Source organism: Salarias fasciatus, chromosome 15 (assembly GCF_902148845.1).
Source record: "Salarias fasciatus chromosome 15, fSalaFa1.1, whole genome shotgun sequence".
Classification (NCBI taxonomy): domain Eukaryota; kingdom Metazoa; phylum Chordata; class Actinopteri; order Blenniiformes; family Blenniidae; genus Salarias; species Salarias fasciatus.
Genome location: NC_043759.1, coordinates 10,382,508 through 10,399,192, shown reverse-complemented (window position 1 = coordinate 10,399,192; position 16,685 = coordinate 10,382,508). Strand labels below are relative to the sequence as shown.

The following is a 16,685-nucleotide window of genomic DNA, read 5'->3' as shown; positions in this document are numbered from 1 at the left end:
GTTCAAGGATTCAAACAGCTTCACCTTCTAAAGTGTATTATTTAATGTTAATGTTGTAGTAAATACAGTCAGAGATTTAGATCGGTTTCAGGTCAGATTTGCAGTGGTGTGAATTACCAGCTTAGTTTATATTGAGTTCTCCTCTTTCGGTATCAATATCAAATGTGCAGATTCAGATAGAGTAAATGAAGTAATGATTAAAAACAGAAACAAGCTTTTAGAAACTTTTATTATTATCTTACTAGTTTCCGGACCATAAAAGTCATGAAAGTACCATGAATGAGTATTTAATTGATAAAGGAATATTGCAAAAGTTGGGAGAGGGATACAAAAGTTTGTTGTTATTTCTTTCTTTTTTTTTTTTTTTTTTAGTTTCATAAATAATACTTTACATTTCTTCTGCCAGATGACAGTTTTGACGAAAGTAGAAAAACTTATTTTAGTGAAGACACTTTCACAAAAGACGACGCCGAGCATGAAAAACAGAGGCGACCGGGATCCGACGACGACATGCAGTTATTAACAAACAGCGAAAAGCCGTTAACTCCATCAAATACACGATGAACTCAAGTCAGGGTGTGAAACCTCATTAAAAAAAAAGACACGCGCGCGCACACGCACACACACTGTACATGACCTATCATCACTGACTTACCATAAACATGCTGCAACTTGTTTCACATATAAATCCTTTAATAATACTCATTTCATTTTACATAAGTTTTTTAAATATCCCTCTGCGAGGAGTAACTTCTTCCCTCATGAAGACAAAGTTTTGTGCAGAAAAAAAAAGAGAAAAGCTCCTCCTGTATTTTACCAACATTCCTAAAGCCAGCAAAACATACGCATTAAAACTTTCCGACGTCTCATGAAAAAAGAGTTGTGCGTAAAAGAGGTAAAGACATCACCAGTCGTTTCAGTCGAAGCCCTTTGTATTTGGGTAAACAACATCAAGGTTTCGGACACGCTCTCGACTGTGAGCGAAGGTAAACTCCGGACGTCTGGGGCTGACAGGCAGCGGGAGGAGATCAGAACCGGAAGAGGTCGATAAAGTGCTGCGGAGAAATGGGCATCAGACAGCTGTCCGGGTCGTTGGCTGTGCAGGGGTGACCAAAGTCCTGGGAGAGAACAAACACACGCATTATTAAAAAAAGATAAGAAAATCAGGACACCTCCCACTTTGTGTAGCTATATTTTAACAATTTCCTAATAGATGGCTGACGCATGCAGGCTTTTCTATAAACAAACAAACAAATATTTGTTTAGTGTAGTTTTTAATTTTGTAGTGATGAATCTTTACAATCTTAAACGACTGGAAAGTCTGATTATTTCCTATCAAATTGGAGTCACACTTGTCAGGAACATGCACATGTGGGACGAACAACTGAGCACACACAAAAAAGTGTTCCGTCACTGTCAAACGGCTATTCTTTTCGGTTGCTGTTGACTGTTTTTTTGCTCACACTGAAGGGTCTGATTGTTCTTTCAATGCAGAGAGACATAAAATATTTCTTTGGTAAATTAGAGGAGTGGTTCTCAAAGTTTTCACGGTCTATACCAACGAAGAATATATTGAGTTCTCCAAGCCTATCAGTTGTAGATTGATTACTTCTATATTCATTTTATGCTAAATAGTTTTAAATTTTTGTATTATTTTGATATTTTCCAATCCATTTTGTCTCGTTTAAATCAGTCCCCCATGTAACACTAGAGGGAGCACTCGTACCACCAGTGTTAGTCGCACCACAGTTTTACAATCACAGAATAAGAGTACTGTTAAATTGCATATATGTTTTCTTTCTTCACTTATTATTAAACTCTCCCAATAGGTTGTTTGGCATCATCAGGCGTGACCCTACACACTGAACTCTGCTGCTCACGCCACAAATGAATATTCGTCACTTATTCAGCATGATTTAAAATGTAAATAAGCATCCGCATTATGTTATAATATTTATTACCAAGAAGCATTGCTGCTTCCTTACTATTGGTGCATAGTTTTCATTGTCTACTGTGGCTGAGGACCTTCTTAATGTGAACAGAGAGACAGCCAATCCGTGGAGGCCTGATTTACTGAAGGTTTGATCCCTGAATCAGGGATAATTGGTTCTGACAAATGCACAAAATAAAAGACGTTCAACTTATTGACCCTAATTAAAATCCGGGGTTTCAAAAAGTGCAAATAATGATTCACAAATCTTAAAAGCAACTGCATTGTTTTTGATTACATTCAGAGAGGAATTTCTTTAACACTCCTGAGTTTCATTTGCAAATGCTACATTACGAGATATTTTCTCTTTTGTCGTTCTTCTCCGAGATCCTGCTATTTTCCCCTACTCTGTACTCTTGTTTTAGATGTTTTTCCCACAGCGTAGATTCTGTTCCAGATCTTCTAGCCAAATTTGGATTTTTCACTGTAACTGCCTCATAGGAAACATGGAGTCTCCAGCCTCAAGGCAACTTCTGACAAACAGTGAGGAATAAATGCCTGAGGAAGTCACAATAATAAATGTTTTCATCTATTTTTTAACACTTGAGTATTGTGGGATAAAAGCAGAGACTGAGTCTGATCTGAAGTTAGACTCAACAAGCCACTGGTTTGAGACAAACTGGTCACAAATAGCTGATGCCTGGTAATCGTGGATATCGACATGCAGGCTGAGGCTTTCCTCTAAATATTTATGTTAGACAATTAAACACTGAGGGGGATTTATGATCTAATGAAAACAAGTTGGTGGAGTTAGTAGAAATCAGTGGAAAGAATGTGGCTGTTTGCTAAACACCTGGTAAAACCCAATGACCTCAAGTGAAACAACAATACGAGGCAGAGCTCAGCACATGGAGAGAGACGTGTGACGCGCGGGACCGTCGGCATGGCGGGAGAGGGCACAGAAAGGCATGATGGGACACAAAGTACCTTGAATAACAAAGCCAGATGGCGATCCTTAAGGAAATCAAGGAGAAGGGGACCAGGAGGAGATGCAGGAGGGACGGGAGGCAGGCAAGGAGAGGGACGCAGAGAAGGCAAAGGTTAAACAATACTGGGACCCAGCCGGGGAGGGTCACAAGGTCGTGGACAGTTAATTTGGGCAAAAGGAAAAGGAAAATATATAAGAGGAAAGGAGAAATCCCAGAATGGGGGTATTCCCTCAAACTGTAGATACGAAATATCCATCTCACATGTGGCTAATGATCACTTCGCATGTGTCAGTGAAGGAAAACACGTGATGTGTTTGACCTTTGACTGCTGTGCATACATGTGTGATCACATGGCCCCAAAAAATCCATTGTATGGCTGAGCCACGGGGATTTCCAGTGACCCTCATGTGTCTGTACACATGTGATCTGTGCAATCCAACAAGCTGGCTTTATGAAATACGTAGAAGTGTAGAAGAGTTGAGTTAAAAATCTACTTTTTCTGCTTAAATATCTGCCTTACAATGCTGTAGATTTGAGTATAACATCACAGCAGGTTTGTGATGGTATTGAATTGTCCTTTGCACATTTTCTGAGTCTGCCAAGCAATAATCAAAGACAGACATTAAATACAATTGAAGAAATGTTCTGGTAAAAAACAATATAGATACTGATGCCCTGGGTCTGACGTGCACTACACCACATCAACATCCATCTCTGGCGTCCGGCACACCTAATCCGACCAGTTAAACTCGTCCCGTACCGAATGTGACCTATAAGCATCATCTACCAGCACAATGCCGAACTTGCAAATTAAACACTGTCATGTGTAAACACGGCGGCATTTACCTTCCAGAAGAGGATGCTGCAGTGTTTGCAGAAGTGCAAGGTGTCACCGTACTGCTCCTTCATGGGGTAGTGCTTCTGCAGGGTGAAATACATCAGCTTCCAGTCCACATTGTCACTCTTGGGTAAGACCAGATTCCTACAGAACTGTGTGTACACACACATACGCACACACACACACACACACACACACACACACACACACACACACACACACACACACACACACACACAGATATAATTAAATAATTAACCTTATGAAACAAAGGGGACTTAAATGCAATTAAAAGTGGAACAAAAAATAATTAAGACATAATTAAAGACAATTTCTCATTATCAGCCACCATGAACGGGTGCTAATGTGATAAGTGTGTGTGAAGAAGGAATAGATCACACAGCTGTGGTTGTCAATAAACTTGGGCAACTCTGCCCTCTAGTGGACATATTGAGATCTATGGTCCCCTTGTGAAAAAGGAGTCTCATAAGACCATGACAGAGGATGTTAATTTGCAATGATCTAATTTAAAAAAGACAAGGTGTTAATTTTACAGAGACTAAACTCTGATAATTGAGTGTGTTGCCCTCTCACCGGTCTGCTGTCGGAGAAATGGAAGTGACAGAGCTTCTTCCACAGCGTCTTGTTCTCACTGAGGCTGTGCAGCGTAGGCGTGGCCTGTCCCAGGTTAATGATATCGCAGGCATCAGATAACTTGTAGAGGATCTTATTCTGCATGTGCAGTGGCAAGTCGCTTAACGTCATCCCAGTGCACATTTGCTGAGGGAATACAGACAAAAATAAAAAATACCTTAGGGCTGCAAGATAATGAAACTAAATTAAACAAAGAATCTGCACAACAGAATAAAAATTCATATGAAATGGCAAGTTCTGCATTAGAAGAAACACCAGCTTGCGTTCTACCTTGGGAATCTGCATGTTGTTGAGCTCCTCCTGCCACCTGACGATGGTTTCGAGGCGGCACATCCAGATGTTGACGTTGCCCACGAGCACACACCTTCCGACGTGGATGGTCAGACTGTGGAGCGTTGAACTCAGGTCCTGCAGGAGCTCCTTGACGAGGCGAGGGTTGTAGTAATCCTCCAAGACTAAACGCATGATTTAAAAAAAAACAAAAACAGGCACAGAAAATCATGAAAAATAAGAACTGGCCATTGCAAGACCACCACAGTATAAAAATGTTTTTGTGGTTAAAAGCAGATGTCTGCTGAAAATGTCAGGCATGTACAATATCGGGACTAAACTGTGTGAGTCACAGCTACTTACCCTTTCGCACAATCTTCTCTAAGATGTTGAAGTAGTTTTTCTGTGCAGCACCACTTAAAGAGGTCAGCTGAGATCTGGCTATTAGCTGAAAAAGCTGCAGGTAACAGGCAGAATAACAAAAGTTAAGTGGCTGGGTTACTCGTTCGAATCATTCAGCAAACAATACGTGATCAATATCACTCACTTTTGCAACGTAGTTGAACCGTCTCAGGTCCTGAATGGCACTGGAAAAGTCTAATCTGTTCAGAGCTTCACCAAGTGTGCAGTATCCATGTCGCTATTGGTGGAATCGAAAGAATATTATTTGAAACAAAGGTTCTTTATGAAAGAACTAAACAGATACTTAACAGCAAATACATCCCCTCGTGTGAGAAGGATCAATAGGACTTAGGCACTCACTTCTTTTGTGCTCCCTTTCTGCACATAAATCCACTTATCCCTGAAAACGACTGAAAAGACAAAAGAAAACACAGCTTCGTCATTTCTTCTGAGTTTTTACACTTAATATTAAAATGGCTCGTTTGACAGGATGCACTGCAGTAACTGGACAAACATTTTAACACTCCTGCTGAAATAAAATTCTAAACACTAACAGGGATCATCATGTGAAAAATGGCTCATGTCAGAGCAAAACGGGCCTGTATCGCAGGACAAATCAGAAAATCAGAGCAAGACGACTGGCTGTGTATTTAGTCTGATGTTTAATAACTTTAATATTTCGCAGAATGTTTAAAATTGTAAGAAAAAAAATCTTATGCAACAGAGTGCCGTGTGATGAAATTGCCAAATAAACATTAAACTACAGTTAACGCAGTTAGTCAATGTGCCAATTTACAGAATGACGTGTAGAAACTCGAGTTTTTAAAACTGGTTTCAAGACTGTCTTGCAACATGTCTTTTGAACATGTGGCCTTTAATTTTCATACCGCAGACGTCTCACCGGGCGAAAGCAGTGTTTATGTGTTGCTCAAACTCACACTGGGATTTGGTGTTATTGTTGTAGAAGTCCTTTTTCCTCTTTGTGGTGGCGAGCTCGCACACATCCCCAACAAACAGGCTTTCATTGTCATCGCTGCAGAGCCTGTTCACACAGAGGAAGCATGTTTGCGATGGGTTAATAACAATACAACTAAGTTTGACCAAAGCAAAGCAAATCCCATACAAAAACAAACAAACTTCATTCCCTACGCAGGTTTTCCTGGTGGCTAACGTGGTGCTGTTATGCAGGGTTAACAGGGACAAGGAATGCGGGTCGCAATGATGGATCCTATCACTGTACACCATGCGGACAAGTGGATTAAATTACACTACCCATAAATATTGTTGAAATCAAAAACTTGGCGCACTATTGATTGATTACACTGATTATTTTCTGGCTGAGTAAGGCATAAATGAGCCAAAATAGCCAAGACGTGCAATCATAATGATTCATACTGTTAGCGATGACTGAGGAAACACAACAGATGGCTGTCTGAGGAACAGAACACTTGATTTGACTGAGGATATAGTTTCTGAGAAACCAAGCAAAGACACGTTTGATAAAAATCTCAAAACATTAGGACATTTTATCTTCTTATCTTGCTGTTACTTCAAGTATTTTCATTTGGGATGGAATCTATGTGAACATTTTTGGCAGCACATAGCTCACAAAGCATTTACATGTTGGCACTGCAAACGCTGGAAAGGGCTGCGGTCCAAGAGAAATACCACCCAAGGCAGGTCATGTGTGTGTTTATAAGCATATACAATGCATATGATATTACTAATAACTGTTTCCATTCTTCGCATCTTCCACAAAACCGAACTGCCAACAACTGATTACATCTTTAATATGTTTATTTTCCTGCCTTCAAATGTCAGATAATCAGTTTAGGATCTTAGCGTTATATTCCGGTGAAGTAGCTTCAATCACCACGCATTGGGGATGAATTTCATCCTTTCGCATGCAGCAAAAACCTTCAACAGAAAGGGAAACATACCACACATCCCTGCAGCATATCGCACTTTGCGCAACATATAAACAGTCGCCATGCAACATTTACGCATCTGTACGCCAGCTAGTCGGTTATTTTCCACAGAAGCAGCCAGAAGTGATCGCTAAGACGCAAAAAAACAAAGGCACAAATGATATCAGTAAGGTGCTTCATTCCTCTCGTAAAGGTTCTTCGCTAATTACTGAAAGATCAAAGGGAGATGATCTGGGTTAGTAATTGACTTTCCATGCATTAATAATCCACCGGCTGAAGCTGAACACCTGACTGACAATACTACCAGCTCAGAGAGCAGCTCGGTCAGCTGATTATATCCAAAAAAAGTGTTTTTAAATCAAAATTGCCATATCTATGTATCTATCTATCTATCTATCTATCTATCTATAAAATCTCAGTCATCCTGTGATTTCACAATCTTCAGTGGCTGGTTTCCTTTGTTTCAATCCTAAGTGAAGACACTGGTCTGCTTGTCCCACTGCGAACTCTGCTGATCAGGGTGAATGAGCTCTCCAGTAATCCCTTGTCTCTAGCCATTTATCCAATTGCACAAGCACACACACAAACACAGATGCAAGCGCAGTATTCTGTCACAGTGAATTACAAGAGAGGAATGCCTTGGCCAGACTGCTTTACACGATTTGCATGTGCGGCGCAGTCTTCCAGCGAGAACCATAAAAGACGGCGCACAGCAGCCACCAAGTTCAGAAGGATTTGTGAACATTTAATTCTGTATCCTGGAATACATCGGGGAAAAAAGGGAGGCTATGCAAAAAGTCATCATAAACCTTGAAGATATGAGTAAAAGGAGAAGCATGAGGCTGGCATTGAGCTAGTCAGGACTCACAACATTGTCATTCCGAGCGAAACAATCATCTGAACTACTTCCCTTCCCTTTGCATTTACCTTTTCTTTTCACAGTCTACCTGTGCTGTCCGCCAAAAAGTGCTTCACCGGCCTTTCCGAGCGAGACTGAGTTTGGCGAGCAGCCAGTGCGAAGACATGATGTCACTGGTGATTATCTGACGCCGTGCGCGTTGCCTTTTTGTTCAAGAGCCTGCTGACAGGCTGACGTGGTACTGTGGGGTAACGTCAGCGGGCTGATCAGCAGAAGAGGCGACGCTGTGACAGGAGGGAGATATCACCAGTGGCTGCAGGGGATTCCTCTTTGTTCATGAAGCAATCTCTGGCATGTTACGTCTTTTCTCTCGTCTGACTGCAAAAACTTGGAAAATACACCAAAGTTTATCTGTGTCTCATCCACTGGGATAACGAGAGAGAAGCTCTTACTCAATCGCTGCTTTTCAAACTTACTCACATCAGAGTTAGGACCCTTCAATATCTAAAAGTAAAGTAACAGAGCAGATGTTTTGGAGCAAGCAGATTCTACTATTAGGTGCTCTACTGTCCCAGAGTGCTCCCTCATCTCTAAAAGAAAACTCTTTAAAAAGTTACAGTACCACTGGGTACTCTGAAAAGGCTTAACGTGACATTAGCCGTAAATAAGATGCCTTTAAAGGCCTGTTTCTTTTTGTTCAGTGAAGGTCATGCCGAACCTTAACACATTTCTGCTTCAGTTTTGAAGATATTTATGTGAAGTTTTTGGTTGGGTCCACTGATATAGATGAGTGGGTCATTCTGCTTATCCTGGGCACTGTTTCTTAAATCTGAAACACCGACCAAAAAAGTAATCCCCCCCTCTGTCTCTCATTAATTATGACCAGCCATCGCCAGTTTGGCATTGCATCGATGCAGTCCATGTTTCCTTCAGATAAGAAGGCCAGTGCTCCTGCTGGGAGGCAAAGCTGATAAACAGACACCATCAAAGTGTTCAGTTCAACAAACTACATGACTTTAGGGGTTGTTTTTAAAAAAGCAGGCACCAGGCACTGTTTAAATTTAGAGAAATACTTCTGAGCTTTAACATCCGCCAACATCAAACCTACTCCTGTGGGGAAGTATATGATGTTTGTTCAGTGACTACTGAGCTCAGACAGCCTCATATTTTTTCTGCTGCTCCAGCATTATGAGTGAACTACCTGATACATCAAAACAAATGATCTTGCTTTTGTCTGAAAGCGGACATTCCTTGTTTCCCTGCTTCTGACATTCGCATGTTAGTTTCTGCTCAACAGACTCAATGTTTACACACATTGGGTGAAGTAGGAAGTGAAACAGTGGGGGCTGAATCTATTTCCCACTACTTTTCTACAACAGTGTAACACAATTTAAATGCAATGAATAACCTACATGTTATGAGGAAGTTTTTATTCTCAAAACATTCACAAGTACGGGAATGTCAAGCAGGGTTAATTTATCTCCAGTGATTTATATAAAGAAACCTTCCCCTTCCATCTGTCGACTGTTGTTTCAGGTCAAATTTCTGAAGTTACTTATCAACTCTAACACCTCTTCATTGCTAAACATGATATCTTGTTGCTCCCTCAGCGTTTGTTATGTGAGGATATGATGCTTATGTGGACCACCAAAAGACCATGGAATGCACTTTGCTTCTAACATGCATACACAACAAGGCCAGAATTTCTAAATTAACAAACAGATTCCAATAATTTCCCCTATCATCACTCCGAACATGAGATGATTTCACTGCTGGTGCTGTCTGTGTTTTTGCTACTCCTCTAGGCAGCTGTTTGAAAGAGGTTTATTACAGTAATACACATCCAAAGCTTTAACCAAGTCTCTAAAACAAAATTTAAATTCAAAAACATAAAGCAATCACAGCCGGCTGACCTGTAAACACAATCACCTCAAACACATTGAATCTATGCTCGGCCAACATAGACTGAAGACAGTTTGATTTTACATACTGTAAATTCTGAAGCCTCTCTACCCGGCTCTACTTCTGTTACCATGGCACCCCTCAGGTAACAACAGACTGCTACTACAGGATGCAGATCACCTCATCACATACCATCTGCAGTGTCCCTGATGAAAACAGGCTGACAGTGTCTCTGGCGTTGAGAAACAACCACCTCCTCACTAAGATGCAGTCAAAAACCAGTGTGCATTTTTCAACTAGTCTATTAACCATTTATAGCGCAGGTCACAGGAGCAGCTTCCACCAGTTTATCATTAACTTTATCATCATCCGTGAAGAGAGCTGATCTGTAACAAGGCATCCACACATACTTCTCATAGCACAGATAAATACATCAGGAACAACAAACAACAGAAACAATGACATGCAATAATAATACTTTTTTTTTTTTTTTTTTTTTTTAAAAGCAACAGTTCTTAAAACGCAGCTGGGACCAGGATGGGATTTCATAGTAGCCCAAAGGCTTGAAAAATGAATCACTCCTTTCAAATTCTATCACATTTCTATCTTTAAATTTTCTGTCAACAACCAGAAAAAAGTTACAGTTTCCTGAGAACATTTATGTTAGATTTGATTGTTTATGATAATAGTGCACTTATATCAATAAGGTTTGTTGGTATTCTTTAATTATGATCAGATATAATTAGTCAACAGTGTGACCAAAGGAACAACGGCATGAATGGTAAACACAGGTGATGAGGTGATTGTGTTCTTACGCTGTCAGATTTATCTCTGTGTTGCTGTCCTCCAACTCATTTCCAAAGAAGACAATTCTCTTCCAACCGTGTTCCGTCTTTGTCCAGCTCCATCCTGGTGACCTCCAGTCTTTGCCCAAGAAAGGCATTTTAACTGGAGTGTGTTGACAAAGAGAGTCACTGCCACACCAGACACTTGTAGGGTCAACCAGCAATTGGTTTTCTAAAAGAGGAAAAAAGAAAACCCTGCAAAAGCAACATTTAAATGTTTTGGTTAACTCCTTGAAGCAACAAAATGACACACAAAGTGCAATGACAAACAATTATACATCAAATTGTAGTAGAAAAACTCAAACTTGCACAATTGTGGCACTGAGGAGAATCCTCTCACAATACATTCAGTCTATAATTAGAACCAGGCTCAAACCAGGAGCTGCGAACAATATCACCTGTCTGAATAACTGAAATTGAAATTTACATCAGAGTTTAAACAAATACATTTTTAAGGCGTCTATCACATCAATCGCCCATATTCAGAAGGATTTAGATGCTGACATTTTGTCTCCAGTAATGACAAAAAAAAAAAAAAAAAAAAAAAAACAATACTGAAGGCCTGTTTTGTTTTCATAGGAGGACCTTTTAATTTACAAATCTTTCCAAAGCTGAGCCTAGGTCCAAGTTGCAATGCTGTGATGGTAGATCAGTAACGCTGCTGTCAATTAATGTTAAGCTTTTATCTATGCTAAGCTTTTTAACAGGAACATCAGACGGTTGCTTGGATGCTTGTTTTTGGTAAAAATGACAAAAACACAAAGATGTCAGTCCAGAGAACGCATACGACAACAACAGCAAAAATACGAAGATCACAAACACCTCCGTGATCCAACTGTAGATGTGAATAAAATGAGAAAACAGACCTCTTTGTTGTGTCTTCTGTCTCTGTCTCTGCTTCTCGTCTCCTCCGTTAGTCGAGTTGGAAATATTGACGGAAGTAAATACAGTGCGGAGACGGGATTCGGCCACGCCCCCTTGCTGAGCCGTGATTGGCCAGAACGTCTGTATTTATCTTGTTGCTACCCGCAGGAGCCTCTCTGATTGGCTGAAAGCGGCTGTCCATCACTTCCTTTTTTTTAATCCCTTCTGTTTTTTTCGAGGCTTTCTTCTACACGTGACAGAGAGCTGCGCACATGTTCTTCTGTTTTGGTTTTCACATGGGGGAAGGGATCAGGACTGCAGCAGACTGAAGCAGAGGGTACGCTTCATGGTCTAATAACATAGTTACATCGTTTTTATTAATAAAATATAGCTGCATATCAAGCTATAAAGTGAATTAATGCATCATTTAATTGTGCTTCTATGTAGTACAAACATCATAATATTTTATCTCATCAAAAGGGCTGATGGTACGTTTTTCTTTTGCTACTAAAAAGAAATAACTAATTAAAAGCCTTGAGTTTAGACCTTTATTTGGATGAGCCATCAATCTGTGTGGTATATCTTAATCCTGTTGGGCTTGCATGCAGGGCAGGACAACTTGGACAGGTCTGCATTCCATCATGGGCCAAACACACCACACACACTCGCACATCTCAGGACACTTTAGGGCTTAAGTGTCAAAGTCATTTTTGTTCAGGGGCCACATGTGGCCCAATGACATCCTGATTGAGCTGGACTGGCAAAATACTGGCATAAAAGCCTTTAAATTTTAGCTTTTAATTTTTCTTTGTTGTGATCTTGAGTAGAAGGCTTGAAAAAGTCTGTTTTTACAAAAGGATTGGTAATTAGTACTCCTGTCTGAACATGAAGCCAATTTTAAGGATACATTCTGGTGCAAAATTTTGTGAAATGTTCATAAAGCTTCTTCTACGACTGTTACATTTTGCAGCCTGTTTTTTGACCACCTTTTCTAATGTTCAAAGGCCAAAACACGCCTGTGATGCAAAGGCACACTACTGATGATGTGTTCCAAAATTTAGATCTTTCCTAAGTTAAATTCAGTCTCCATCTCACTCTCAACATCAAGGTGTACCTCACGTGAGTAAATACCATCTATTGGCACAAAGGACAGTTTTTAACATTTCGTACTGTGTTTAATGATTCTACAAACTCATAATGACAAATTGTGTTAAAAATGGTTTCTTCACTATTTGCTTGGTCATTTCCTGGTTTGGAGCTTCCAGGAATCAGTAGCACAGACCCACACACACACAGATATTCACTATTTGTACTAAAATTGAATATTGTGTATCTCACCTGGCTGAGCAGACTCTCACTTCTGTAGAACATTATACAGTAGGATGTGTGACTATTTTTTGTCACTGACCTATTTTTTTGAGCCAAAACGTAATATTTTTCTTTTGAACTCAAAAAGCGACTCAGAATTTGAGTCAAAATCCTCAACTTTAATTGGAATTTGTGATTTTGTTTTTATTGCAGGAAACTGCTGTTATTAAAAAAAACATTAAGATATATCTGTGATAATTGTCACAAAAATATTTTATTTGCAGCCTGAGGCCAAGATCTATATAGTTTCTTTCTTCGGGTGCTATTATTGTCAATCCTTTGTGTTTCTCTCAGTTGACTGAAAAGATAATTAAATGTGAAGTGTCCAGTCAGACTGACTCAGGAGAAGTCCTGGTGGTCTTTATTTTTGAGCTCTTTCATTAGGAAATATCACCCTGTGGGATAGTGCCCCCTTTTGGCTCTGTACAGTACATTTGATACAGTAAATTCAAACAGGCAGTCATTGTTCACTGCTTCATCGTGACCATTCGCACTCATTATACTTATTACTTTTAACGGTATATGTTATGCTTTAGGTAAACTTTGAGATCATTATTACGAGGAATTCAAATTCTCACACCATGAAAAAGAAGACAGAGAGATACAAGCAAACATCGCCTCACTCAGCTTTTATAAAATATGTTGTTCTTATAAACATAATGCCAACTTTATTCGTGTACATATAAGCAGTATCAAAACAGAATCAGTAAGAGCAATACCCTGGGCTTAGACAGACTGCAGTCACATTTCATTATGAAGTTTATCTACTTTATATAAAATAACTTTGAATAAAAAACACAATTCTGTAGCAAATATGTACATGTATAATATATATATATACTTGTATTTAATTTCTGTAAGGTTAACCATTAAATTAGGCAAAAAAGAAACAATTCTCTGTATCAGCAGCATATTAACAAGTAACTGAAAGTCGATAACAAATAGATGCAGAGGGCAGGATGAGGCTTGTCTTGGAGGCGAGCAGTCAGTCAAGCATTAACAAAAGAAAAAGGAGTGTCCACGGAATCTGAGTCTTAATCTAATCTGGTATAAATAATTGTTTTCCATTTTTGCTCGTATAAGAGAAAATCAGTGGTTTTACTGTAAAACAAAAACAATCTATTATCATTTTTGCTGGTTCCACAGTGAGAATGTTCTTGGTTTGATTTTTTTCTGCGTGGAGTTTCTATCTTCTCCCTGTGTGTGCATAAGTTTTCTCTTATTCCTTTGCATCAATGTCTGGGTTTCTCCAACGTTGAGCCTGGATTGTCCAGCCCTCTTACGTTAGATGCAATAGAGCAAAAGTCTTCCATTCTCATTTTTAGAATAGCAGCATGTGAACTTTGCAGAGTAGGTGCAGAAAGAGCAAAACAGTGGTGCGGCGACACAACAAACTGGGATGGAGGTGGAGTCCAGGCACTATGGGTCACTGGATATAATCCTGTCAGATCTTTTCGAGGCACATTACTAAAACATCAACACCAACAACAACAAAACAAACACTTTCTTCAGCTTATTAGTTTCTCACTTTCACTGTGATCATAGTGAATAATTCGTACCAACAGCACGTGAGGTACACATTCCTCTTTCTGGCTGATTTGTTTAAAAATATCACTTACTTTGTGTTTGAATGAGAAAATAGGAAGCCGCAAATCAGATTATGAAACAAGGCTCTAGCCTTAAGGGCCCTTTTTTAATCAAATATTGTAAATTGTGCTATCAGTAAAGTACAATGTAATGTTATTTCACTGGAAAAGAAGTTAAAAAAATATATACCATAGCTCTCTTTCTATTAATGAAAATATTAATCAAAACTCTGATCCAGATTTTAAACACTATATATTTAGAAAGGGTTCATACTATTTGCCCGTATTTATAGTTCTGCCATCTGGTGAGTAGAACCACTTTAGAAATGTAATACATTCTCATCACACACTGCACTGCAGAACTTCACTTAATGCACATTGACTAGGTTGATACTCAATTATAAAAAAGCTGCAACATAATAAGATATGTTAAATGTCTTTACGTTTTGATTGTGCAAGCAGCTTTTCTTGTTCCGTTGTGTGTCTTATCTTCAAGTATAAATACAGATTTAATTATTTACAATCTGAAATGCAACTTGCTCCATGGTTTTGAAATGCACATTTTGGTAAAGTAAAATGAAACATCAGACTTGAAAATAAAAAGTGTGCTTTAAAGTAACATTTTTGTACCTTAGTGCTGTGTGCGTGCGTGTGTGCGTGCGTGTGTGTGTGCGTGTGTGTGTGTGTGTGTGTGTGTGTGTGTGTGTGTGTGTGTGTAGGCGTAGTTGTGTGTGATTTCAGCATAACACAGAGCACATGCCATGTGGTCTCCAAGCAAGTTTGAACAGACACAAACATGTTAGATCTTCATTTTCACTGAGATGTCAGCTGAAGCAGACACACACACACACACACACACACACACACACACACACACACACACACACACACACACACACACACACACACACACACACATACAGCATTAGGAACCTTTATCCACATGTAGCCTCATGTGACGCTCAAAGTCGGTGTTTTTCATGACCAAAAGCAAGAGATAACTTCTGTTGCTTTACTCAAAGAGCATCTTGTGTATAGAAGAAAAGATTGTTGACCTTTTAGACAGTCTAAGAAAAAGTGAAATCATTCCAGATCTCGTAACTTCTTTCCCGTCTCTTTTGCGTTTTTGCAGCTGTACAGCCACTTGATAATCCGTGCGTTTCGCTCAATCACCGATGTGCCCTGGCGCTTCTTCTTGTGCAGCTCGTTCTCCAGCAGCCCGTCGCTGTCGCTGCTGTGCCGCGAGAAGCCGTCGTCGGACGTGGAGACACTGACGCTCCGAATGTTTATTGCGATCTCATCCGAGCGAGCGGAGAAGTTCTCCTTCCCCAGAGACCGAATGACCTCGCCGTCCAGGCCGCAGTACTTGAAGAAAGAGTCGAAGTCCGCAAAGTTTTTGGAGTACCTGGAGCTGATGTCCGATTTGGAACGACTGACCCCTTTGCCCGGCCTCCTCGGAGTCTCGGGGACTTTGAGCAGACAGTCAGGAGCATCTCCAGCTTTAGCCTCAGCGTCATTGCCTTTGGTGCTGTGTTGTTCTCCCGCTCGGTTTGTGTTTGTCTCCGATTGATCGGCCGCTACGTGTGAGCTGCATTCCTTCTGTGTTTCCTCGGGCGTGCTTTTCTCTCCCTTGTTTTCCTCCGACTCGCTCTCCCCATCAGTGGCCTCAGGTAACGGGTTATTTTTCTTTGCCGAGCTCCGCTGCAACCTTCGGGCGGCGTGGAGTTTCCGGCCACGTGCGGACCCTCTCAGCAACTCACATTTCTGTCTGTAAAGCAGAAGGGAGTCCGGCCGTTTCTTGGAGCTGGAGCGGCGTACCTGCCCCGGTGAGCTCTTCTCTGTCGCACATGGTTGAGCGAGACTGCCGCCACGTCTCGAGCTCCTGGTAGAAGATCCGGCGCTGCTCACAGACGCAGATCCGAGACTGATCACCGGCTCCTGAGTGGAGTTGGCCACCATTTCGCTTTTGACGTATTTTTGCTTGCTCGCAGCGAGCCTCTCCACTGCACTCATGTGTCCTTTTGTCTCGCCCTCCAGCTCCATTTGCTTTCGGAGGTAATCGGGACCCTTCTCCAGGATTTTTGTGGCCTCGGTCGTTATCTCCATTGTGGTTTCAGTTCAAGTCGAAGTCCTCTATTTCCAAAGCGAGATGAGTCCTTCAGCGTAGGGAGGTGAAATATTCCACTGGAGCCCGTTCTTTGCCCGAGCACGTATCACGACAGGAGACCTCACCTTGTCTGTTCAAACAGC

The 16,685-nt window shown here is 40.6% G+C and overlaps 2 protein-coding genes across 4 annotated transcripts; both read right to left on the bottom strand.

Annotated features, from left to right (window-relative positions):
* Window positions 1–265: 265 nt before the first annotated feature.
* fbxo25 (F-box protein 25) lies at window positions 266–11,537 on the bottom strand. Of its 3 annotated transcripts, none has more exons than XM_030110469.1 (11): window positions 11,484–11,537; window positions 10,588–10,812; window positions 6,022–6,125; window positions 5,444–5,493; window positions 5,229–5,321; window positions 5,045–5,138; window positions 4,682–4,866; window positions 4,352–4,537; window positions 3,766–3,909; window positions 2,918–2,944; window positions 266–1,118 (listed from the first exon to the last, which is right to left on the bottom strand). In XM_030110469.1, the coding sequence occupies exons 2-11, from the start codon at window positions 10,713–10,715 to the stop codon at window positions 1,029–1,031; spliced, it is 1,101 nt and encodes a 366-aa protein (XP_029966329.1). In that variant the 5' UTR covers window positions 10,716–10,812; window positions 11,484–11,537; the 3' UTR covers window positions 266–1,028. The 3 variants fall into 3 exon arrangements, with proteins under 3 accessions (XP_029966329.1, XP_029966330.1, XP_029966331.1); XM_030110470.1 differs by having other exon boundaries at window positions 10,588–10,789; window positions 11,484–11,502; XM_030110471.1 differs by lacking the exon at window positions 2,918–2,944.
* A 1,924-nt stretch (window positions 11,538–13,461) lies between these two features.
* Window positions 13,462–16,685, bottom strand: fam110c (family with sequence similarity 110 member C). Its single transcript, XM_030110208.1, has one exon. It carries the CDS (start codon window positions 16,539–16,541, stop codon window positions 15,519–15,521), a length of 1,023 nt encoding a protein of 340 aa, XP_029966068.1. The 5' UTR covers window positions 16,542–16,685; the 3' UTR covers window positions 13,462–15,518.